This window comes from Peromyscus eremicus, chromosome 4, assembly GCF_949786415.1.
Source record: "Peromyscus eremicus chromosome 4, PerEre_H2_v1, whole genome shotgun sequence".
Classification (NCBI taxonomy): Eukaryota; Metazoa; Chordata; class Mammalia; order Rodentia; family Cricetidae; genus Peromyscus; species Peromyscus eremicus.
In genome coordinates this window covers 63268198-63295389 of record NC_081419.1, presented here as the reverse complement: position 1 = coordinate 63295389, position 27192 = coordinate 63268198, and the positions used below count along the sequence as shown (strand labels likewise).

At 35.6% G+C, this 27192-nt stretch overlaps 2 protein-coding genes across 2 annotated transcripts; both read left to right on the top strand.

Annotated features, from left to right (window-relative positions):
* The first annotated feature begins 1165 nt into the window (after nt 1–1165).
* LOC131908238 (olfactory receptor 8K3-like) lies at nt 1166–2107 on the top strand. Its single transcript, XM_059259288.1, has one exon. The coding sequence runs from the start codon at nt 1166–1168 to the stop codon at nt 2105–2107; it is 942 nt and encodes a 313-aa protein (XP_059115271.1).
* Nucleotides 2108–13002: 10895 nt separating this feature from the next.
* Nucleotides 13003–13944, top strand: LOC131908237 (olfactory receptor 8K3-like). Its single transcript, XM_059259287.1, has one exon. It carries the CDS (start codon nt 13003–13005, stop codon nt 13942–13944), a length of 942 nt encoding a protein of 313 aa, XP_059115270.1.
* Nucleotides 13945–27192: the final 13248 nt, after the last annotated feature.

Sequence of the window (27192 nt, the reverse complement as noted above, 5' to 3'; positions counted from 1 at the left end):
CCCAGTTATACGCAAGCACACACAAAAACCTCTATATATTTAAATACCACAAAAAAGCAGAATCCTTTCATCTTTCTTTATCTTTCCTACATGGTTAGGACTTCATTGTTTTCAACATAGGCACAGAGTTGTACCCATGTATAGCTTGTGCAAGGTATCCGTTGTATACTTCACATATACCATACCATGCTGTACACTGTATCTACGTGAATAGAGCTGCTATTTGTTTATTCATAAAGACAGTTTCAATTGTTCTCTGTTATAATATCTTAAATTTTCATGTATGCCCAATGTTTACAAGTGTTTTAAAAGGTGTAACACCTGTAGTTATAAGACCTGCGCTTTGAAATGATGATTTATATACTAATTTTCACAATTTGCATTATGAAATCAGAGCCTGAAATTGTAGTAGACTTGGTAATATTGGATGTATTGATTGTCACTATTTCATGATTGTGTAAAAATATGAAAATATTATTATGGTAATAATTCACTATCCACTTACTTAACCCTGAAGAGTTTAGTATTTATTTTTTAATTATTTTATGTATTTGTACCATCTATATCTGGATCTCCATCATGTTACCTAATATATCTGCCTATTACACCAAACTATCATCTTTTTACACTTATCATCTCTCTCATTTCTTCCATCCTTTCTTCCTCCTTTCTTTTGTATCCTTCCTCCTTTCCTCCCTCCATTCCCTTATTTCTTCCGTGCTTCCTTCTGATTTCCTCTGTTCCTTCTTTCCTTTCTTCCTTACTCACATTCTTCTTCTTTTATTAAATTCTTAATTAAAGAACAATGGATATTGCTAGTGGCTGGAAGTTGTATACAGTGTGGTGTGTTTAAGCTTTGGGAGTCTTTAAACAATTCATTGCCAATAATATTTCAACTCCAAATTTATACAAATGAAATATCTGAATCACTGAATGAATTTTAATTAGGAAGATGCATTATATGGAAAACAAAGCCCTCTCTATAATTTATATTTTGCTGTATGTAAATAAGATGTGCATTCATTTAAAAATGTTCTGTATTAAACTTTAAATATATATCATTCAGAAGAGATTTACTTAGTAAATGGCTTGAAAGTGACAATGTCTCAGATCTTTTGATTACAGGATTCTTTTCTATCCAGAACAAAATATGAAATATACCTGCATGGAGAAAGGGAATCTCACAGTGCTGACTGAATTTATTCTGAAAGGCATCACTGGCCGTCCTGAGCTGCAGACCCCATTATTTGTGTTGCTCCTCATTATCTATCTCATCTCTGCAGTGGGCAATGTAGGCATCCTCCTCCTCACTAAGGTGGACTCCAGGCTGCAAACACCCATGTACTTTTTTCTAGGACATCTGGCTCTCACTGATCTTGGATATTCTACAGCTGTGGGACCCAAAATGTTACTGAATTTTGTTACAGAGCATAGTTCAGTCTCCTATTATCTTTGTGCTACACAGCTAGCCTTCTTTCTTCTTTTTATTACTTGTGAACTATTTATTCTGTCTGCCATGTCCTATGACCGCTATGTGGCTATATGTAACCCTCTGCTCTACATGGCTATCATGTCACCAAGAATATGTTGGGTACTGGTGGCAATCCCGTATCTCTACAGTGTATTTGTGTCTCTAGTTGTCACCCTAAGGATATTCACTTTATCCTTCTGTGGACACAATATCATCAATCATTTTTTCTGTGACTGTATCCCCTTGATATCTTTGCTCTGTTCAAACACACTTGAGGTTGAATTGATAATTAGGTTCTTTGCAACTTTTGATTTGATTTCTTCTCTACTGGTTGTACTTGTTTCTTACCTGCTTATCTTCATAGCCATTCTGAGGATGAAATCTCCTGAGGGCAGGCGTAAGGCTTTTTCAACCTGTGGGTCCCACCTGACAGTGGTCACTGTCTTCTATGGAACTTTGATATTTATGTATGTGCAGCCCAAGTCCAGTCAATCATTTGAAACTGATAAAGTGTCTTCCATATTTTACACTCTTGTTATCCCAATGTTGAATCCCTTGATCTATAGCTTGAGGAATAAAGATGTAAAAGATGCCATAGAAAGAACCTGGAAAAAGATAGCCAACATCTTTTCATAAAAGTTGCATGCAATAATAGCCATAAAAGTCTGCTTTAAATGTAAACCTTCATTGTTTTCTTCATCGCTAACATGAATAGGCTCAATATGTATTTCATCTACTTGAGTCTTAGTACTAAAACAACTTTATTTATTATAACTATATTAAGGAAGAAAAGAAAAAAGTTTTTGCTTTCTCTCAAGGAAAAGTGTGGTGATATTTTATTTGTGCTGAAATGTGATATTTTATTTGTATGTTAATAAATAAAATTTGCCTGGAGATCAGAAGTCATAGCAAGTCATAAACAGAAGTCAGAAGTGGTAACACATGCCCTTAATCCGATCACATGGCAGGCAGAGTCTCTTTGTGGTCAAGGACACAGCCAAACATGGTGACACATGTCTTTAATCCCAGTACCTACCATAGAGACCTGGAGGTCTATATAGACCTGCAGTGACAAGGAAGTGGTGTGGCTGGGCTTAGAGACAATGAGAAGGCAGAACAGGAAGGCAATAAAATCACAGGTTAGACAGAAAGAAACTCTCTCTTGGGAAGCTACAGTGTGGTGGTAAGATAAGGTTAATGAGTGGCTATTTGCTATCTCTCTGATCTCTTCAGCTTTTACCCCTGTATTTGGCTCTGTGTTTCTTGTTTAATAAGACTGTTCAGAAATTCATCTACAGGAAAGTAAGAATTTTAATAATAAGACTTGGGTACAGTCTATAGAGAGTAATATTGGGTTGAGGGTCAATGTATCCCAAATATGTGTTACTGAGTCCTATGATGCTTGGGGAAACTAAAGAGGTCATGAATTGTGTGTGGCATTTTTATCATTACAGTGAAATTTGCAGGGTTCATTCTATTATGTGTTCATATCTGTGTTTCTGCTTTTTGTAAGTGAATACTTTCTATTTTAGGCTAAAATTTATTGATACAGATATATTAAGGTCAAATTTGATTATGACCTCAGAACTGCTAATTGCAACTCATGGTTAGAGTCATTCATGAAAAAAATGTTCAAGTACTCCTTCCACATGATAAATCTAAATGTGCCCCCCTTTTCCTTAGTGTTCTTTTATATATAAAACTACTCAGTCTAAATATTTGACTATTCAACAACCAAGAGATTCAGCAACATCTGTTCTTGAAAAACTCATGGCATGTCTGTACACAAGTGAGTCCACCATCACTATGCTTATCTAATGTACTCATATTCTGCCTTAGGACAGATCATGAGTTTTCAACAGTTTGAACTAGATTCTTACTGACATTTTAGCACTATTGTTACTTGACTTCTCTAAATTCAAGTGATTCTTACTTAAAACTCATAGTTGTTTTGTCATTCAATTCTTTCGTAAGATGCCTCTCAGTAAGAATGTATGTGGGTCATCTTAAGGCTGATATGTTTTGTTTCATCCATAAACTACATTCTGTCTTTCCACTGGGTTTTGCATTAATTTTATTTGATAATTAACCTGGATGAAGCTAACAGATGGACTCTTTTGTTTTGATATATGCTATGTCTAAAGAAAATGAGGTAGATTAAATATTCATGTACAAACTTGTAACATCTTCTTCACACTCAGCATCCATTCCATCACTCCCTCTATGCTACTACAATTTATTATATAATTTCTAATGTTTATAATTTGGTATTTTATTTTCATAGTGGTCATATTGATGTGTTTCCTTAGCATGTGATCATTCATTCAATAAAACCATTTTAGACACATACATTAGAGAAAATATTTCCTAAAATAGTAAAAGCACATAGGTTTTCATTTTTCTTTATTCTTTAGAATTTCATACATGTATACAAAGAAATATGATAATATCTATATCTCACTCCCTTCCTCCTTCTCCCATATTCCACAACATATCACCTCCTTGCTTTATATTTCTTTTTATTATATATTTTTGAGATTATAATACGATTATATCATTTCCACCTTCTTTTCCCACTCCAAACCTGTCATCTACCCCTTCTTACTCTCTTTCATATTCATATCTTCTTTTCAAATTGATGTTGTTACATATATTGTATTGTTATACATATAATATATATATATATATTTAAATACTTCACAAAGTATAATTAGTGTTCCCATAATTAATGGGAGAGGAGCGATCTACTGGAACAAGGAAATAATTTGGGTTGAGTGCATATGGATATTTTCACAATGGATAGACATTGCCAAAATATTTATAATTGATCTTTTATTTAGCCCTACAATATTGAACAACTAAATTTTAGCTGTTTATTCATCTGTATATAATACAATATTGTACTATTTGAGGAAAAGTATGTAGAGAAGAAATAAATGAATTGTTATTATTGGTTTTAGTGAGCACATCAAAATATTTAAATAAGTATATTTTTAAATTATTTTAAGTTGGGCATAGTGGCACATGCCTTTAATCTCAGAATCTGAGAGACAGAGGAATGCAGATCTCTATGAGTTCTAAGCCAGCCTGGTCTACATAGTGAGTTACACAACATACAGGGCTACATAAACCCTATCTCAACAATAACAACAAAATATTTCAGCAAATTAATTTCTGTAGGTAACTATAAGTTTTAGTTGCTAAAAAGTATAGTTTGTATAGCTCAATAAAATACATCTAGTTAATATAGTCCCCAATTCTACCTCTTTAATAAGTACTACAAAAATTACTATGAGATAATATGTAAAATATTGGAAAAACCAACAATATCTGTAAAAACAAAACATGCAATTTTAGGTTAGTGTTTCTTAGGTCCTTTTGCTATTTGTTTTCAGGTTTATTTGCTTTATTTTTTTGCCTGTTTGTTTTCTAAAGACAGAAAAAAGATAATTTTGTTTGTTTTCCTGTTTTCTAAAGAAAAGGAGACAACAGACTTGGGGTTTGGTGGATGAGGACATGGGGAGGATCTGGGAGGACTTGAGGGAGAGGGAACAGTGATCATAATATATTATATAAAAAATACTATATGTGTGTGTGTATAAGAAGATGGAAAAACTGGACACAGTTTCACTATACTTCTGGGTATAAAAGTTATAGCTACACTGACACAAATTTGCAATTACAAATAAGGTTATATATCCTACGAGATTAAGGCTCTATTTTTATCATATCATTTTCACTGTACCTTTAGGAATACAGAAGTTTAGAGCTACAACATCAGACAATACATTGTTGGAACTATTAAACAAATTCAGAAAAGTTATAAGATTAAAAAAAAAACATACAAAATTCAGTAGGATTCTTCCATAACAATAGCAATTCCCTTTAAATGATTGAGAAGAAATTAATTCCATTTACAATAACTGTAAGAAGCAATATAACTAAAAACAAAATAATGGAAATCTAAAATAATAGACAATCTTTACAATGAAAAAGTCAAAACATGTGTGTGAGGAAATGAAGTGACTTTAAAATAAAACTGTGTACAATATTCATGTACTGGAAAAATTAACATAGTAATTGGTCCAGGTAGACAGCTATGCTCACTGCTACAGCACTGTCAACACCGCATATAACAACAATGATCAGCAAATTCAATATCATCCTCAAATAAAAGATACCTTAATCACAAAAACAGAAAGAAAAAAAAAAAACATGTGGACCATGTTCTCTGAACCATAAAACAAGAAAACACAGCAAAAGTCATCTTCAGTATTAAGGTTAAAGAAAATCCATTAAATTGACTGAATCTATAAAATATTACAAAGTTATAAGAATAAAGGCATAAATGGAAACAGAAGAGACTTGTAGAGCCTAAAGACCAACCCATTCACCTGATATAGCCAATGAATTTTATGAGTGTATACATTGATACAACCTAGAATGACAGTGGGAATTACATTTAAAAATATTTCCAAAAACCCTCCTCAGAAAATAGAATGTCTACATTCATGTTAATGAAAGTAGAAAACTGTGTTTTACTAACAATGAAAATGAATTCAGAATTGTTTAAGACATACACAGAAAGAACACCTCAACTTATGAAATGCCTAGGGTAGCACATGGAAAATATTGGAGAACTATAAAAGAAAAGCATGGAGACTTTTAAACATCAAGCATTAAGCACAAATATGTGAATGCGATTAAATCACACTAAAAAGTTCATAGTAATTAAAAGAAAAAACAGATTATAATGTAAATCTAGAGCAGTGGTTCTCAACCTTCCTAATTCTGTGACCTTTTCATACCATAAAATTATTTCTATTGCTGCTTCATAACCATAAGTTTCACTACTGTTATAAATTAAATCATGGTGTAAATATGTGTTTTCTGATGGTCTTGGGCAACTCCTGTGAAAGTGTCATTTAACTCAAAGGATTGTGACCCACATATTGAGAACTGCTGATCTAAAGTGTGGGATGAAATATTTGCCACCTATAAAATTTAGAAACAGGTATAGTCCATAATAAAAAAGGACTCCAAAAGGCAATAGTTAAAAACAAATCATTTATGGGCTGGAGAAATGTCTCAGTTGATAAGAGCATGCACTACTCTTCCAGAGGACCAGAGTTCAATTCCCAGCACCCACACCAAGTGTACCAGGTGGCTTACAACCATCTGCAACTCCAACTCCAGAAGATCCAACTCCTCCAGCCTCCATGGGTACCTGCACACACATGCACATACCCACACAACACATTCACATAATTAAAAATATTTAAAAAAATCATTTAAATAATGGACAGTAAATCTAGATGGAAATTTCCCTAAATAAAACATACTAAGTGAGAAAAGTTCATTTTAAAATGTCCTCTTGGAAATATACCCAGGGGATGCTCAATCATACCACAAGGACACTTGCTCAACTATGCCCATAGCAGCATTATTCCTAAAATCCAGAACCTGGAAATAGCATAGATGCCACTCAACCATAGAATGGATAAAGAAAATGTGGTACATAAACACAGTGGAGTACTACTCAGCTGTAAAAAACAAGGACATCATGAAATTTGTAGGAAAATGGATGGAACTAGAAAATATCATCTTGAGTGAGATAACCAAGACTCAGAAAGACAAGCATGATATGTACTCACTCATAAATGGCTACTAGATGTAAAGCAAAAGATAATCAGACTACAACCTACAGTTCCAAAGAAGCCAGGAAACACAGAGGACTCTAAGAGGGATGTGTGGATTGTATTGGGAAGGGGAAACAGATGAGATATCTGTGAGGAATCTGGGGATGAGGGGATTGACAATAGAGGGGAGGGGATGGGGAACGAGGACATGAAGTAATGGGATGGTGGAGCTGGGACAAGGACAGAGTGGGAGAGCAATGAAAGAGATATCTTGATAGAGACATTATGGGGTAAGGGAGAAAACTGATGCTAGGGAAATTCCCAGGAATCCCCAAGGACGACTTCAGCTTCAACTACTAGCAGTAGTGGAGAGGGTGCCTGAACTGGCCTACCCTGGTAATCAGATTGGTGAACACTCCTAACTGTCATCATAGAGCCTTCATCCAGTAAATGATGGAAGCAGAAGCAGAGATCCACAGCCAAACACCAGGCCGAATTCTCCAGTTGAAGAGAGGGAAGAGAGATTCTCTGAGCAAGGAGGGGTCAAGATCATAATGGGGAAATATACAGAGACAATTGAACGTTGCTCTTAAGAACTCAACAAACGCCGGGCGGTGGTGGCGCACGCCTTTAATCCCAGCACTCGGGAGGCAGAGCCAGGCGGATCTCTGTGAGTTCGAGACTAGCCTGGTCTCCAAAGCGAGTTCCAGGAAAGGCGCAAAGCTACACAGAGAAACCCTGTCTCGAAAAACCAAAAAAAGCCGGGCGGTGGTGGCGCACGCCTTTAATCCCAGCACTTGGGAGGCAGAGCCAGGCGGATCTCTGTGAGTTCGAGGCCAGCTTGGGCTACCAAGTGAGTTCCAGGAAAGGCGCAAAGCTACACAGAGAAACCCTGTCTCAAAAAACCAAAAAAAAAAAAAAAAAAAATTTAGACTAACAACTGTAGAACCTGCAGGGGACCTGAGTAGGCCATCTGCATGCAGGAGGCAGTTGTGTAGCTTGGTCTGTTTGAGGAGTCCCTGGCAGTGGGATCAGGATCTATTCCTGGTGTATGAGCTGGCTTTCTGAAGCCCATTCCCTACAATGGGACGCCTTGCTCAGCCTTGATGCAGGGGGGAGGAACTTGGACCTTTCTCAACTGAATGTACCAGAATTTGCTGATTCCCCATGGGAGGCCTAACCCTTTTGGAGGAGGGCATGGGGCTGGACTGGGGGTGGGGAAAGACTGGGAGACATCAGGAGGAGGAATGAGAGGGGGATCTGTGGTTGGCATGTAAAATGAATAATTTTTTTTAAATAAAGAAAAATGAAAATAATAATAAAAAGAAAAATGAACAATAGCATTCAAAATACAAACCATAGTATTATTTCCCCATATTTATTTCAATTTATTTGTTTGTGTGTATGTGTGTGTGTGTTCACACAATACAAGAGTTCATGTGCATAATGTGCATATCAGTGAGTATAGATGCCAGAAGAAAGTATCAACGGATTATTCTCGAACTTAAGTCACAGGCTGTTGTGAGCCACTATATGGGTTTTGGGGATTGAACTCAGAACCTCTGTAAGAGTAGTCCTGAACTTTTAACTGGTCCACTGTCTCTCCATCCCCCATACTTCCTCATACTTAGAATGACCACTCTTCAAATGCATACTAGTACTCTCTTTTAATAGGAAGGCAGCTAATAAATGTATAAAAAAAAATAAGGGGCACTTACAAAATGGATATACTTTAGTAATATCTGTTGATGTTACTTTTTGAATCTCAGAAGCTTTCTTTTAACTATGGCTTAAATGAGTGCTATGTAGCCATCTACAATTTTCTACAATTTAGCATCATGTTCAGATTCATCCATTATTACACATCGTAGACTATAATTTTTTAAGGCTGGATGATATTCCAGTGACTACATGTAATATATTTTATATATCAATTCATTTATAAATGGATATTCAACTTGTTTTTATTTCATAACTAGTTAGAATTAAGTTACAATGAATTTGATTTTGTGAACATCTCTTTAAGTTCATAATGCAAATAGTTTTAGATAAAATGAGACATCTTTTGGCTCATCTTATAATTTTAGTTTATTCAAAGTGATATACAAATTCCTCCTGACAATTAGTGGACAGTCTCTAGACATTTCATTAAGCATTCTGACATTGTGGGCTAATCAAGAAAATGCCTGACACATCCATGGGGAGACTCTTTAGAGTTTGAAGAAACACCCATAAGCTAGCATATAATACTCTGTGTTAAATTATGCATGCAAGAGTCACTGAGGCGTTTTCAACACAGGTAAGGGATGCAGTAGAGTTTATGACAGCAGTACCTACAGAAAAGGACACAGTTTTCTCTGACTTTGTGATCAAATGTTGCTGGTTTTTTTATTTCTTTCCTGTCTTTTCTCCTACTCCCTGTTGGCTGAACAAGAAGACCCCACCTATCATTTAAGTTAGAGAAGAAAACAGATAAGCAATCTGAAGCACATGAATTTCATCTTTTCTTAGAAAATATTTAACTTTCTATATACATGATATAAAATCTGATACATCTGAAAAGAGATGATGTAATAATAAATCATATGAATATTTTCAAAGTAGAAATCCCATCATTTTAATTTGCTTTCAAATAGTTAAGCATTGTGATTACAGAGTTTCCTATAGTTAACTTGAAAATTTTTAACACTTAAGGTATATAGGTAACTGCATTGATGAGAATGATGCATGATATACTCATGTCAAACAAATTTTCTACGTCATATTGATGTATAGAAAGCAACTATTTGTATTAAGAGAATTTTAAATAATCACCTTAGTGGCAATGATAAAATATTCTTTATTTTGTGCAGTGATCTGTCTACACACTTATATGACTGTAGGTTTAAAAATTAAATTTGATATATTGGAAAATAATAAATAATAGTATGCTGCATTCTATTAAACTCTAAAACTACTAGGGTAAAGTATATGTGCATCCTTTACTATACAGGATTAGTGTTACATGCTAGTCACAAAATTTTATTTTGCAATATATTATTGTTATTACAAAATCAAGCAAAATAAAACAACAAAACAAGATTTAAACAGCTTCCCATTGCAATTTTTGAAGATACTTCTCTAATATTGTAAAAGCATATCCTTTCTGTATTTATATAACAAAGGTTTATATATGGGACAGTGTGAACTACCAAGTATCGTCAACCACCTAAGTAATGTTTTATGTGGAAACAATAGGAAGTCTATTCTAAATATAATGTTGAAAATTTTGTGATTTTATTTAGTTACCTACAGTTCTTGTAAATATAGACTGTAATGATTAAAGCATTCACAAAATACTGTCTTTCATACGATAATAAAAATATATAACTGCAAAAAATTGCAAAATCACCTTTCTTTCCTTTTTCCACTCCTTTCTTTCTTTCTTTCTTTCTTTCTTTCTTTCTTTCTTTCTTTCTTTCTTTCTTTCTTCCTTCCTTCCTTCCTTCCTTCCTTCCTTCCTTTATTTCCTTTAGTTTTTGATACAGGACTTATGTAGCCCAGTCTGGTTTTACATCCTTAAACTCCTGATACTACTGTTTCCACATCCCCAAATCTGGGAATACAGGGGTGAGCCAAAAAATCTTGGCTTCAGAATTTTCCCTTAAAATAGAGTATCCCTCTATCCAAGGGGAATTTTGTAAATCTTCATTACATAAAACCAATGTTATGGTTCTTTTTCCATAATTTCATCAGGTGGTCTCATTCTCCTAATTTCTTCCACAATGAAGTGGATCAGATCTGTTACATTAACGTAAATAAACATCAGATATAATGAAAATGCCCATACTGGTAGAACAATATTCCAGTAAAAATGATATAAATACAACTTGAAATACTGTTGCATTTATGAATGTTAGATAATAAGTTGTGAAAAATCAAAAACATTGATTGTTGACATAATGGCAGTCATGGAAGGAGTAATTCAGAAAATGACTGGGAAATTTGAAAATTGATACATTATTTTCTATTACCCTTGTTTTCTATCTTGCTATTATTTTTCATATTTTTTAATTTTTATACAATATATTTTTATCTTCTTTTTCCCTTCCCTCAATACCTCACAGATCATCCCCATGCCATTACCTACCCAGGTTTATGTTCTCTCTCTGAAAGAAAAAATATAAAGCAAACCCCAAAATTTAAACCTTACAAAAAACTTAAAAGACAGAAAACAATAAACCATAACAAAATAAGAACATAAAAAGTAATGAAGTTCATTTTGTGTTGGCTAACTACTCCTGAGTATGAGACCTGGGCTGGAAGGTGGTTGATATACTCAGTGTCACTCCATTAGAGAAAATTGATTTTCACTTTATCAGCACATATCAATGGCTAATAAACAGTCTTGTATAGGGGTGGAAGTTTGTGATCCTTTCTCTATCCTGACAAACCTTTTGGCAAAAGACAAGGGCAGGGTACATATTTATTTGTAGAGGATACCTCTTTCAGATACTGTGACAAATTTCCAAGTAATATTACCAGCACTCCTCAAAGTAGATAAAAGGATCACAGGTTCCTGAGCAGCCTGGCCTACATAGTGAGGCTTTGCTTCTAAATGCTTCTAAAAAGTACAAAGGTGGGTATGGTTGCCCAGAGATAAAGTGTTTGGCAAATATATGCAAGCACCTCAATTTGATCCTCAGTCAGCACATACAAAACAGAAATGTGAATAATATTTGAGAATGATTTTATAATACCATTTCAACATTAAAATACCTAAACATTCTTACAGAAAATGCTACAAAGACATCTTTGGAACTTGCCATGAGCTTTATGAAAAATTAACTGTACCAAGCAAGGCTTATCTTTATTAAGTACATGTATCAGTTCTGTGTACATCTATTCAGTGCTTTGTTTCTTCATATGAAGACAATATTATATGTTAGTATGTTGACTTTTATTCATCTGCCCAATATTTACCAAGATAATTAACACCTTACTTTGCATCACCTGCTATAACTATTTTAGACGACTATATTATAAAGAATAATTTATATGCTTTATAAATATAAATATAAATATTTATAAAATACCAACTACGCATGAGTGCCAGAAACCTATCTTGCATACTCTACCACAGCAGTGTTTGTTTTTACTGATAAGACATTGCTCCAGATATGTGTGTCTATTTTTTTAACCCTGTCATTAGAAAATCTAACAGAATGGGCATGTGTATCATTGATGTTATTGAGATACTGTTGTTACTAAATGAAATGGAAGCATATGGAGAACAACATTGCAATAAAAATCCATTAGATATTTATTTAACAATTAAGTCTTAACAATATTTCATCATAGTTTTACTTTAATTTTTTTACCTATATCTTCATATCTGCATTTATACTCTTGTACCATCTGTATATGTCTGCATGTATATATACATGTAAGTATGTGTGTGTGTATATATATATATATATGTATTTATCTTCCTATCTATCATCTACTATTTAAGTATATAACTATAGAAGTTTATAAAATTATATGTGGATTATTGGTATATATTGTTTGGAAATGAATTCAAGAACTATATATGGTGTTTACCAGGCTAACTGGTTGCAAACCCTTAGAGGACAGTGGTAATTCATGTTTACATTGGGATTATCTAACAATCTCTTGAAGCAGTAAAGTGTTTTCCATTAAAAACATCATAAATGAGAAATACAAATTAGCTTTTGTTTCTTTATCTGTATATTCCTGTGAGTAAATGTATTTATTTTAAATATTAAGTTGGAAAAATCAGATATTTCTTACTTGTAGTCTTGCTCAATAAATGTTGTTCGAAAGATAAATACTGAAAGACATTCAGTACTCTATTGCTTCTATTAATAACAGGTTTTATGATAAAGAAGAATGGCGAAACCCAATCTCACTGTGGTGACTGAATTCATCCTAATGGGCATCACTGAGAATCCTGAGCTGCAGGCCCCATTGTTTGGGTTATTCCTCATCATCTATATGATCTCAGTGATTGGCAACTTGGGGATCATCATCCTCACCAATGTAGATGCCAAACTACAGACACCAATGTACTTCTTCCTTAAACATTTGGCTTTTACTGATTTTGTTTATTCAACAACTGTGGGACCAAAAATGTTGGTAAACTTTGTTGTAGATCAAAATGCAATCTCTTACTATCTTTGTGCTATACAGCTAGCTTTCTTTCTTCTGTTTATTGGCAGTGAGCTTTTTATTTTGTCTGCAATGTCCTATGACCGCTATGTGGCTATATGTAAGCCTCTGCTCTACACTGTTATCATGTCACATAAAGTATGTTTGTTCCTGGTTACAACTACTTATCTTTACTGTACATTTATGTCCCTTGTTGTCACCATAAATATTTTCTCTTTATCCTTCTGTGGCCACAATGTCATTAATCATTTCTTCTGTGACTGTATCCCCTTAATATCTTTGCTTTGCTCAAATACACGTGAAGTTGAACTTATAGTTATGATCTTTGCAGCTTTTGATTTGATTTCTTCCCTTACAGTTGTTCTTATGTCCTACCTGCTCATCCTCATAGCCATTCTCAGGATGAACTCTGCTGAGGGCAGACGCAAAGCTTTCTCCACCTGTGGGTCCCACCTCACAGTGGTTACAGTGTTTTATGGGACATTGATATTTATGTATGTACAACCTGAATCTAGTCATTCCATTGACACTGACAAAATATCATCCATATTTTATACTCTAGTCATCCCCTTGTTGAATCCCCTGATCTATAGCCTGAGGAACAAAGATGTGAAAGATGCCCTACAAAGAACATGGCAAAAAATATTCAGCACATTTTCTTAAAATGTACATGTAAGATTAATCCTTCAAACCAGGTCTGAATGTGGACTCATTCTTCTTTCCACCGGAATGTACAAAAAGCACCAGTGTACTTAACTACCTGAATTTAACTGTTTTAATTCAGTGTATTTAACTACCTGAAGGCTGGTGCTAATCAAATTCTCATATACTATACTTGCATTAGTGGAGAACGATTTCATTAAGGGGATATTATGTTTTTTTTTCTTATTTTATTTTACAATATAATTTAGTTCTACATATCAGCCATGGATTCCCTTGTTCTCCCCCCTCCTGCCCCCCCTTCCCCCAGCCCACCCCCCATTCCCACTTCCTCCAGGGCAAAGCCTCCCCTGAGGATTGAGATCAACCTGGTAGACTCAGTCCACGCAGGTCCAGTCTCCTCCTCCCAGGCAGAGCCAAGTGTCCAATGGGACCTCTTGAAACTGAGAAGCTTTTGTAGAGCAAAGGATATGGTCAACAAGACAAAGTGACAGCCTACAGAATGGGAAAAGAGATATTATGTTTTAAACATAACAGACAAGCCTATTGCAAAATACAAGGAGATTTGGTGTCTGTAGAACTGGAGTTATATCTAAAGAGACATATGGTGCATGAGAGAGAGAAAGTACAGTACGTGCAAAAGAGACTTTAAATGATCTTGTGGAATTAATATTAAAATAAACATCTGGCATTTGTATTTGCATGTGCTTATGTTTTATGAAACTACAGTGTTTTTTATTTAGCTCTGTTTTTTTATATTTGACAGTTTCATGTGTTTATATAATGCATTTTAATTATTGTCACTTCCATTCTTGAATCCCTCATCACCCTCCCTCCCTATCTGAAACTGTTCTCTTCAAACATCCCCTTCTTTCTTCTTTGGTGTGTGTGAAGTGTGATCCACTGATTTAACAAGAGTTACTTGCTCAAGATTGGGCAACAGTTGTTTAATGGAATTTACATTATATATATATATATATATATATATATATATATATATATATATATATATATATATATATAAAATCACCCAAGAAAATGACAGTCCATTTCTTTCCTTCAGGAAAATAGAGTCTCAGAGACTCTCCCAATACACACTGAAATTTTAGCAGGTCCAGTCTAGTGCATTCTAATACAAACAACAATAGCTGCAGTTCATGAGTTAAACCTCAATGTCATGTCCAGACGACATGATTTCACTCTATATCTCAGTTACCCCAATCCTTAAATTCTTTCTGCTCCTTCCTCTGTGATGTTCCCTAGGAAATAAAGAGGGAGATGTAGCTCTCATTAGGGACCAAGCACACGACCACTGCTTATTCTCAGCTCTTTGACCAGTATGTTTTTCTGCATTAAGTGCATCCAACTAATAAGAAACTTAATTATTAATATGGATAAAGAAGATGTTTATGACATTTGTACTTTATGAACTAACTAAGTATCATGACATTCTAAGGCTTAATTTGTAAAAAATACTGAAGATAAAATTGACTAGAGTTTCATACTGGAAAGCTTATTTTAGTAATCTGAAATTTACAGATTTTCATTAGCTCATCAGTTCATTTTTTATTTTAATGTTTTTATATTACATATAATATTACAATAAATAGGTGACATATGACTTCATTGTTAAAATAATTTTATCAGGAAGAATTTTATGTGTTATAAAATTAACTTCAATATAATTTAAAAGAAGAAAACAAAAAGTTTAGGGTCATATGAAATTTTTGTAAACAATCTGAGGTTTAAGATCACACCACTTGAACTGCTTTGTTGCAATTTGTCATTTACACAAAAGCTAAAAAATGTGGAAATATCTTGACCAAATAGCATCAGATGGAAACATTTTGTGGAATTCACGTACTACCTTATACTAACACCAGATGCTTGTAGCTTGATTCTAATAGAAGTTTAGGGAATTGGAACTACTGTTCTCTAAAAATCTTTCCAGACATCTAAGAACAGTTTTATTTTATTTTTATTTATTTATTTATTTATTTTTGGGTTTTTCAAGACAGGGTTTCTTTGTGTAGCTTTACACCTTTCCTGGAACTCTCTTTGGAGACTAGGCTGGCCTTAAACTCACAGAGATCGGCCTGCCTCTGCCTCCCGAGTGCTGGGATTAAAGGCGTGCGCCACCACCGCCCAGCCAGTTTTATTTTTTAATTTTGGTGAAACAATTGGCTAAAATTACATCAAGTCATCATATGTGTACAAATTAAAAAGCAATATTCACTGCTGTATATTGCAGCATATATGAGACAACCAAAATTAACTGAATTGCCTTTACGTGGAATTTGAAGTGGTTTGAAATATTCCCTTCCAACAATAACATAAGAAGTTTTCCCACATATAATGCAGAACAACATTATAGTAATATTGCATAAAATGAATTTTTATGTACTTAATGAACAGTAAGTTTAAAATATCTAACACTGGACATTATCAATTTTGGTTAATATTTTGCGTATAAGCATAGACTGTATAAGAAAACAATATAAACAAGCTCACAAAGATTTGCAGCATTCTGCATAATTTGGTTCCTTTTGCATGTCACTGTACTTACTTAAATGTTGCATGTAGGTTATAACTCTTTGATATCTTCTATTGTCTCACACAGACACTTTCACCTAGGAGCATGCATGCTAGATTATAACATTAGAGAAATGCCTTAAACAAATGCAATAAAGACCATCTAAATTTTGTTTCTATTTTTATTGCTTTGGTTTGCAATGATGAAAAAAATAACATGAGAATAATACCAGTTTTTCTGGAAAAGATAAAGGAATGATGAAGAGAAAGTAAAGGAAAAATAAGGAAAAATAAAACTGTTTCTTATCTATAATTTTGGAATTAAAAGTCAAGAAACAAATATCTTTTTCAGAGTTACTATCTCTACCAAATACTCGAATTTTTTTTTTTTTTTTTTTTTTTTTTTTTTTTTTTTTTTTTTTTTTTTTTTTTCGAGACAGGGTTTCTTTGTGTAGCTTTGCGCCTTTCCTGGAACTCGCTTTGTGGACCAGGCTGGCCTCGAACTCACAGAGATCCGCCTGGCTCTGAAAATACTGGAATTTAATGTTATAAAATACTTCAAAAAATTGTTAGATATTACTAAGAAATTAAAAACATTCTTTTCATAACCATAAAACAAAGTGAGTCAGGCATTTTGTTTTCTTAATTAGTAATGTAGAAATTAATCAATCTTTATATTTATTTAAAAATGATTAAATAGTATTTAGAGGAGGGCCTAGAACAAAAAAAATAGCACATTAAGAGAACAAGAAATGAGAGCTGGATGGGTGGTGCAGTTGACAAGAACACTGGATTCTTGTCACAAACTATTACAGGGTATGACTCAAATACAGCCTCTAGCATTTGATAATTCAGATATCAATGCACCAGAGGAATGAGTCTCTGATGGAGGAGAATCCCATCCAGACAAGTCTTGCAAAGCCACCTGTTCTGCTATCCAGGGAGCGGCATGTAATGGCACACAAGTAAAGCTACAGAACACATGGTTTCATATAGACTAACTTAAATGGGCTCAGTTTAAGTGTAAGAGCTAGTCAGTAGTTAGCCTGAGCTAATGGCCAAGAAGTTTTAATGAATATAAACCTCTGTGTGTTTACTTGGGTCTAAGCAGCTGTGGACCAGGCGGGACATAGGAAAACTTACAGCTACAAATAGTACCAAAACATGGGACCTAAAACCTGAGAAAGCTTTAAAAAAAATCTAAAACACAGCTAAAAACAGCATCCTAGTTGTGTCTCTCAGTTCAGCCATGAGCTACAGTATGGTGGGTTCACAGTGTCATGTGGGCTTGAGTGCAGCATGATGGATTCCCACCCGTGGTACACAGCGGCATCTCCAAGCCATACAGTGCACTGCATAATGACAGATTTTTAGCTTTTTGCTAGTAAAAATAAATAAATAAATAAAAATAAAAATAAATGAAGAAGTTTCTGGGCTACACGCTGCTGGATGGAAGCATAGACCCACTGCTTCCCAGAGTTGGCAGTGAGCCCAGTTACCAGAGCTGAAGGAAAATACAGTTCTGCCATTTTGGGAAGCTGAGATGTGTGAAGCCAGCAGCCAAAGCTGCTATTTCAATCCTAGTAATGCTGCAGTATAAAGCAATAGATTCACAATGAGTCAGATTCAGATGGAATAAGACTTTAAATGTTTTACAATGTATGTAAAAATATAAGTAGGCTTGGAAGACAGAAGAAAATGAGTATCAATAGTTATATAAAGAAATAGTATTAAAAAATAAAGTCTTTATGGACTTAATCGACATCTACAGAACATTCCATCCTAACAAAAAAGAATATACCTTCTTCTCAGCACCGCATGGAACCTTCTCTAAAATCGACCACATACTTGGTCACAAAACAAATCTAAACAGATACAAAACAATTGGAATAACCTCCTGTGTTCTATCAGACCACCATGGTCTAAAGTTGGATTTCAACAACAACAAAAACTACAGAAAACCTACAATCTCATGGAAACTGAACAATACCCAACTGAATCACCAATGGGTTAAGGAAGAAATAAAGAAAGAAATTAAAGACTTCCTAGAGATCAACTAAAATGAAGACACCACATATCCAAACCTATGGGACACTATGAAAGCAGTACTAAGAGGGAAATTCATAGCACTAAACGCCCACATAAATAAGCTGGAGAAATCTCACACTAGTGACTTAACAGCACACCTGAAAGTTCTAGAACAAGAAGAAGCAAAGTCTCCCAGGAAAAATAGACGCCAGGAAATTATCAAAGTGAGAGCTGAAATCAATAAAATAGAAACAAAGAGAACAATACAAAAAATTAATGAAACAAAGAGTTGGTTCTTTGAGAAAATCAACAAGATAGACAAGCCCTTATCCAAACTAACCAAAAGACAGAGAGAGAGCATCCAAATCAACAAAATCAGAAATGAAAAGGGGGACATAACAACAGACATTGAGGAAATCCAGAGAATCATCAGGTCATACTTCAAAAACCTCTATTCCACAAAACTGGAAAACCTAAAAGAAATGGATAATTTTCTGGATAGGTACCACATACCTAAATTAAATCAAGACCAGATAAACTATTTAAATAGTCCAATAACCCCTAACGAAATAGAAACAGTCATTAAAAGTCTCCCAACCAAAAAAAGCCCAGGACCAGATGGTTTCAGTGCAGAATTCTACCAGATCTTCAAAGAAGAGTTAATACCAATACTCTCTAAATTGTTCCATACAATAGAAATAGAAGTACATTACCAAACTCCTTCTATGAGGCTACAATTACCCTGATTCCCAAACTAAACAAGGATACAACAAAGAAAGAGAACTACAGACCGATCTCCCTCATGAACATTGATGCAAAAATACTCAATAAAATACTGGCAAACAGACTCCAAGAACACATCAAAACAATTATCCACCATGATCAAGTAGGATTCATTCCAGGGATGCAAGGATGGTTCATCATACGAAAGTCTGTCAATGTGATACACCATATAAACAAACTCAAAGAAAAAAACCACATGATCATCTCACTAGATGCTGAAAAGGCATTTGACAAAATCCAACACCCCTTCATGATAAAGGTCTTGGAGTGATCAGGAATACAGGGAACATACCTAAACATAATAAAGGCAATTTACAGCAAGCCAACAGCCAACATCAAATTAAATGGAGAGAAACTCAAAGCAATTCCACTAAAATCAGGAACGAGGCAAGGCTGTCCGCTCTCCCCATACTTATTCAATATAGTACTTGAAGTTCTAGCCAGAGCAATAAGACAACATAAGGAGATTAAGGGGATACAAATTGGAAAGGAAGAAGTCAAGCTTTCCCTATTTGCAGATGACATGATAGTATACTTGAGCAACCCCAAAGATTCCACCAAGGAACTGATACAATTTATAAACACCTTCAGCAACATAGCAGGATACAAGATCAACTCAAAAAAAATCAGTAGCCCTCCTATATACAATGAACAAAAAAGCGGAGAAGGAAATCAGAGATACATCACCCTTTACTATAGCCACAAATGACATAAAATACCTTAGGGTAACACTAACCAAGCAAGTGAAGGACCTATATGACAAGAACTTTAAGTCCCTGAAAAAAGAAATTGAAGAAGATGTCAGAAAATGGAAAGATCTCCCATGCTCATGGATAGGCAGAACTAACATAGTAAAAATGGCAATCTTACCAAAAGCTATCTACAGATTTGATGCAATCCCCATCAAAATACCAACACAATTCTTCACAGACCTGGAAAGAATAATACTCAACTTCATATGGAAAAACAAAAAACCCAGGATAGCCAAAAGAATCCTGTACAATAACACAACCTCTGGAGGCATCACGATCCCTGACTTCAAGCTGTACTATAGAGCTACAGTAATAAAAACAGCTTGGTACTGGCATAAAAACCGACATGTGGACCAATGGAATCGAATTGAAGACCCTGACATTAATCCGCACACCTATGAACAAATAATTTTTGACAAAGAAGCCAAAAGTGCACAATGGAAAAAAGAAAGCATCTTCAACAAATGGTGCTGGCAAAACTGGATATCAACATGTAGAAGGCTGCAAATAGATCCATATCTATCACCGTGCACAAAACTTAAGTCCAAGTGGATCAAGGACCTCAACATAAATCCAACTACTCTGAACCTGCTAGAAGAGAAAGCAGGAAGTAGTCTTGAACACATTGGCATAGGAGACCACTTTCTAAATAGAACACCAGTAGCACAGACACTGAGAGAAACAATCAATCAATGGGACCTCTTGAAACTGAGAAGCTTTTGTAGGGCAAAGGATACAGTCAACAAAGCAAAGCGACAGCCTACAGAATGGGAAAAGATATTCACCAATCCCACATCTGACAGAGGACTGATATCCAGAATATATAAGGAACTCAAGAAATTAGACATCAAAATGCCCAACAGTCCAATTAAGAAATGGGCTATAGAACTAAACAGAGAATTCTCAACAGAGGAAACTCAAATGGCTGAAAGACATTTAAGGAATTGCTCAACATCCCTAATCATCAGGGAAATGCAAATCAAAACAACTTTGAGATACCACCTTACGCCTGTCAGAATGGCTAAGATCAAAAACACTGAAGACACCTTATGCTGGAGAGGATGTGGAGCTAGGGGAACTCTCTTCCACTGCTGGTGGGAATGCAAGCTTGTACAACCACTTTGGAAATCAATATGGCGATTTCTTAGAAAATTGGGAATCTATCTCCCCCAAGATCCAGCTATACCACTCTTGGGCATATACCCAAGGAATGCTCAACCACACCACAAGAACACTTGTTCAGCTATGTTCATATCAGCATTGTTTGTAATAGCCAGAACATGGAAACAACCTAGATGCCCTTCAACTGAAGAATGGATAAACAAAATGTGGTATATATACACAATGGAATACTACTCAGCAGAGAAAAACAATGACATCATGAGGTTTGCAGACAAATGGATGGATCTAGAAAAAATCATCCTGAGTGAGGTATCCCAGACTCAGAAAGACAAACATGGTATGTACTCACTCATAGCAGGATACTAGATGTGGAACAAGGATGACTGGACTGCTACTCACATCACCAGGGAGGCTACATGGAAAACAGGACCCCAAGAAAGACACAGGGATCGCCCAACGACAGAGAAATGGAATGAGATCTACATGAACAGCCTGGACATGAGTGGGGGTAGTGAAGGGCGAGGGTCGAGGGAAAGAGAGCTTGGGTGAGTGGGAGATCCCAGCTGGATCAACAACAGAGAGGGAGAACAAGGAATAGGAGACCATGGTAAATGAAGACCACATGAGAATAGGAAGAAACAAAGTGCTAGAGAGGCCCACAGAAATCCACAAAGATACCCCCACAACAGACTGCTGGCAATGGTCGAGAGACAGTCCGAACTGACCTACTCTGGTGATGGGATGGCCAAACACCCTAATTGTCGTGCTAGAAACCTCATCCAACTACTGAGGGATCTGGATGCAGAGATCCATGACTAGGCCCCAGGTGGATCTCTGGGAGTCCAATTAGCGAGAATGAGGAGGGTTTATATGAGAGAGAATTGTTGAGACCAAGGTCGGATAAAGCACAGAGACAAATAGCCAAACAAACGGAAACACATGAAATATGAACCAATGGCTGAGGGGTCACCAACTGGATCAGGCCCTCTGAGTGGGTGAGACAGTTGATTGGCCTGATCTGTTTGGGAGGCATCCAGGCAGTGGCACCGGGTCCTGTGCTCATTGCATGAGTCGGCTGTTTGAAACCTGGGGCCTATGCAGGGTCCCTTGGCTCGGCCTGGGAGGAGGGGACTGGACCTACCTGGACTGAGTCCACCAGGTTGATCTCAGTCTGTGGGGAAGGCTTTGCCCTGGAGGAGATTGGAATGGGGGGCAGGCTGGGGGGAAGGTGAGGGGGGTGGGAGGGGGGAGAACAAGGGAATCTGTGGCTGATATGTAGAACTGAATTGTATTGCAAAATAAAAATTTTAAAAAAAAAAGAAAAAAAATAAAATCTTTAAACAGACAGTAAATATAATATAAAAAGCCACATAAAGATGAATATTACACAGAGAAAATGGATTGTGTTGTCTTTGATATTTTTAACTGCAGAGAGACATTTGATTGTAGAAACTCTGATGAGTTAAATAAATATGCATATTTTAAAGATATTTTGATTTCAAAATTTATGTATAAGGATATAAACCTCTTTGGAAAAGAGGTTCTGCTTTTGTTTCCACAGAAGATGAGAACCTGTGGATTGCTTCCAGGCTCATATGGTTTGACCAGCCAAGACCCCCTGAAAGGTCTCCAATGACACTATACCTCAGATGATCCAACATCTAGAAAGGCTTCAAGGCAATTGGCTCAGACAGTGAAGCCTCACAGACTATTCCAGTCAAGATTTAACTATAATTCTTAATTTTCTCAGGATCCACATTAATAATACAGCACCCTCTATCAGCAGGAAGTAGCCTATAAAACTATGCCCACATTCCCAAAAAATGGATTATGGATGTTTGTATTTGTTTAGGTTGTTGGTTACAATATGTTATTGGTCATAGTCAATCTCTTTCTAAAAGAAGAAAGGGGAAATATGATATAGAAGTATAGTATATAGATATGATAGGATAAAAGCATAGATTATTGAATCTGCTTTTAAAGAACAACAACTTATTTAAAAATGTTTCACATTGCTATGGGTTTTAGTTTTTTGATACAAGTTTAGAGTTGATTTTGTTATACTATATATATTTCTAATCTTGTTTAAGTTATTATGTTTATGTATCTCATTTAAATTGTAAAAAATAATTAAGAAATACAAATTAATAATTAGTCTTCTATGATAGCCAAACTTACAGTCATGTTAAGTTTTCTAGGTATACATAGATATAATTCAATTAGGTAGGTGATCTTCAAACACTTGAAAGATCTACAGAATATGGCATTTAAAATGTTTTAAAAGCTTAGACTTTCTGGACAATGAGACAAGTCTGCTCCTGGCAGCACCAATTTACTTCAAAGAGAGAGATGAGTGTCGAAGACACTCCATATGGAGTTTATCTTCTTCTTTGCAAAAATAGCCATTTGAGCAAGGAACTGTTCTTGCCTGGACTGCTTGACAAAGTGTTGTATCAACTGGACATGCAGGACCCATAGGAAGGTTACCACTGAACTTTGCAAGGCAAAATGTTCCTTCAGGTTGCTGCTTCACAGAAGAAACTGCCAGACATTCTACAGGACACAGAGAAAAATGACTGAGAGACTCTAGGCCTATATGGCTGAAGATGGATGACCCAAATTTACAGAGGAACTTTTGGGTAACTGTTCAGGCAGGCAGCTGTTTCAGTCATTCTAGATTTTTGGAAGTTGCTTACAGTGCATTTCCTGTTTACTTAGGTAATATTATATCCTTCTGAGGTCCTTGATGTAGTTGAAGACTAGATAGTTATAATTATGATTTTCCTTGGTTATGAAAAGAGATAAGGTAGATATGAAAATTTAAACTCACAAATATGGGATTGATAGAATATTTTCTTTAATTTTACAAAATACAAATAGATTAGTAATAGACTGTAATTCTTGTTTGTTATATGTAATTTTACTATTTGAAAGTTAAAACTTTCCTTTGTAATTAAACAGAAAAGGGGAATTCTGTGGGATGATGCTTTTATACACTGGTTTAATAAACACTGGTTGGCCAGTAGCAAGGCAGGAAGTATAGGCGGGATAAGGAGACAAGGAGAATTCTGGGAAGAGGAAGGCTGAGTGAGGAGATGCCAGCCTGTTGTCCAGGGAGCAGGATGTAATGGCACACAGGTAAAGCCACAGAGCACGTGGGGACATACAGATTAACCGAAATGGGCTGAGTTTAAGTGTAGGAGCTCATCAGTAGTTAGCCTGAGCTAAAGGCCAAACAGTTTTAAATAATATAAGCCTCTGTGTGTTTACTTGGATCTGAGCAGCTGCGGACTGGGCAGGACATAAGAAAACTTCCAGCTACAACCACCAATTCTGGAAACTGCTGCTCATCTCTTTAATTTCACATGTGCAAAAGCAGCCATGGTTTCTCTCCAATACCTGCACTGTAGTGTGTAATTTCATATGATATATATAAATAGTCTCATGATTGCATCTCAATCATATGGGCACATGTATTTGTGGATTGTCAGGAAGGTGACTTCTCATCAAGCTGTATAATTTTGGTATATAGAAAAAATATACTAGGATATGCTTCATAACTAGGTCTATTGTCCCATGAGGATTATAAGACACTTTAAAGTCTGCTTTGTTCCATTAACTCAAATTAACAATTTCTTCCCAGTCTGAGACAAACTACACACAATTAGCTCATTTTTACCTCAGAGTAAGTTCAAACTACACTAAATGTTTCTGTAAACAGATCATAAGTCAAAAACATTACAGATATGCACAAAAACAAAGTCACAGATATCTAACCAAGGTTGTTAATGCAAAACAACCAAAAAATCATGACAATTCTTTTCTTTCCAAGTCTTGCTGATAGAGATCTATCCCTCAGTGGCTTGTCTCACGGGGCACTGTGCCTCTGGCCTCTGGTCACAGTCTTACACTAGGGACATTGAAACATTATATTGCCATGATAAATGGCTCTTCCCCTTACCATTTGCTCAAGGAATATGCTATGACCTTCAGAGGCAGCTTTGTAACTCTTCTTATTATTGAAAAAATTACCTCCTGACACATCAAAAATATTATCCACCATGACAAAGTTGGTTTCATCCCAGGGATGCAAGGATGGTTCAACATACAAAAATCAGTCAATGTAACACACCATATAAACAAACTGAAAGAAAAAAAAAAACATGATTATCTCATTGGATGCTGAAAAAACCTTTGACAAAATCCAACACCCCTTCATGATAAAGGTTGTAGAGAGATCAGGAATACAAGAAACATACTTAAACATAATAAAGGCAATTTACAGCAAGCTGACAGCCAACGTCAAGTTAAATGGAGAGAAACTCAAAGTGACTCCACTAAAATCAGGAACAAGACAAGGCTGTCCACTTTCCTTATACTTATTCAACATAGTACTTGAAGATCTAGCTAGAGTTATAAGACAACAAAAATAGATCAAGGGGATACAAATTGGAAAAGAAGAAGTCAAACTTTCACTATTTGCAGACGATATGATAGTATACATTACTGACCCCAAAAATTCTACCAGGGAACACCTACAGCTAATAAACTCCTTCAGTAAGGTGGCAGGATACAAGATTAACTCAAAAAAGTTAGTAGCCTTCCTATATACAAATGATAAATGGGCTGAGAAAGAAATCAGAGAAAAATCACCATTTACAATATCCACAAATAATATAAAATACCTTGGGGTAACTCTAACTAAGCAAGTGAAAGACCTGTATGATAAAAAACTTTGTCTCTAAAGAAAGAAATTGAAGAAGATATCAGAAAATGGAAAGATCTCCCATGCTCATGGATAGGTAGAATCAACATAGTAAAAATGGCAATCTTACCAAAAGCAATCTACAGATTCAATTGAATCCCCATCAAAATAAAAACATAATTCTTCACAGACTTGGAAAGAACAATACTTAACTTTATATGGAAAAACAAGAAACCTAGGACAGCTAAAAGAATCCTGTATAATAAAGCAACCTCTGGAGGCATCATGATTCCTGACCTCAAACTCTACTATAGAGCTATAGTAATAAATCAGCTTGGTAGTGGCATAAAAACTGACACATGAAGATCTTTTCCCATTCTGTAGGCTGTCGCTTTGCTTTGTTGACTGTATCCTTTGCCCTACAAAAGCTTCTCAGTTTCAAGAGGTCCCATTGATTGATTGTTTCTCTCAGTGTCTGTGCTACTGGTGTTCTATTTAGAAAGTGGTCTCCTATGCCAATGTGTTCAAGACTACTTCCTACTTTCTCTTCTAGCAGGTTCAGAGTAGTTGGATTTATGTTGAGGTCCTTGATCCACTTGGACTTAAGTTTTGTGCACGGTGATAGATATGGATCTATTTGCAGCCTTCTACATGTTGATATCCAGTTTTGCCAGCACCATTTGTTGAAGATGCTTTCTTTTTTCCATTGTGCACTTTTGGCTTCTTTGTCAAAAATTATTTGTTCATAGGTGTGCGGATTAATGTCAGGGTCTTCAATTCGATTCCATTGGTCCACATGTCGGTTTTTATGCCAGTACCAAGCTGTTTTTATTACTGTAGCTCTATAGTACAGCTTGAAGTCAGGGATCGTGATGCCTCCAGAGGTTGTGTTATTGTACAGGATTCATCTTCACCAATCCCACATCTGATAGAGGACTGATATCCAGAATATATAAGGAACTCAAGAAATTAGACATCAAAATGCCCAACAGTCCAATTAAGAAATGGGCTATAGAACTAAACAGAGAATTCTCAACAGAGGAAACTCAAATGGCTGAAAGACATTTAAGGAATTGCTCAACATCCCTAATCATCAGGGAAATGCAAATCAAAACAACTCTGAGATACCACCTTACGCCTGTCAGAATGGCTAAGATCAAAAACACTGAAGACACCTTATGCTGGAGAGGATGTGGAGCTAGGGGAACTCTCCTCCACTGCTGGTGGGAATGCAAGCTTGTACAACCACTTTGGAAATCAATATGGCGATTTCTTAGAAAATTGGGAATCCATCTCCCCCAAGATCCAGCTATACCACTCTTGGGCATA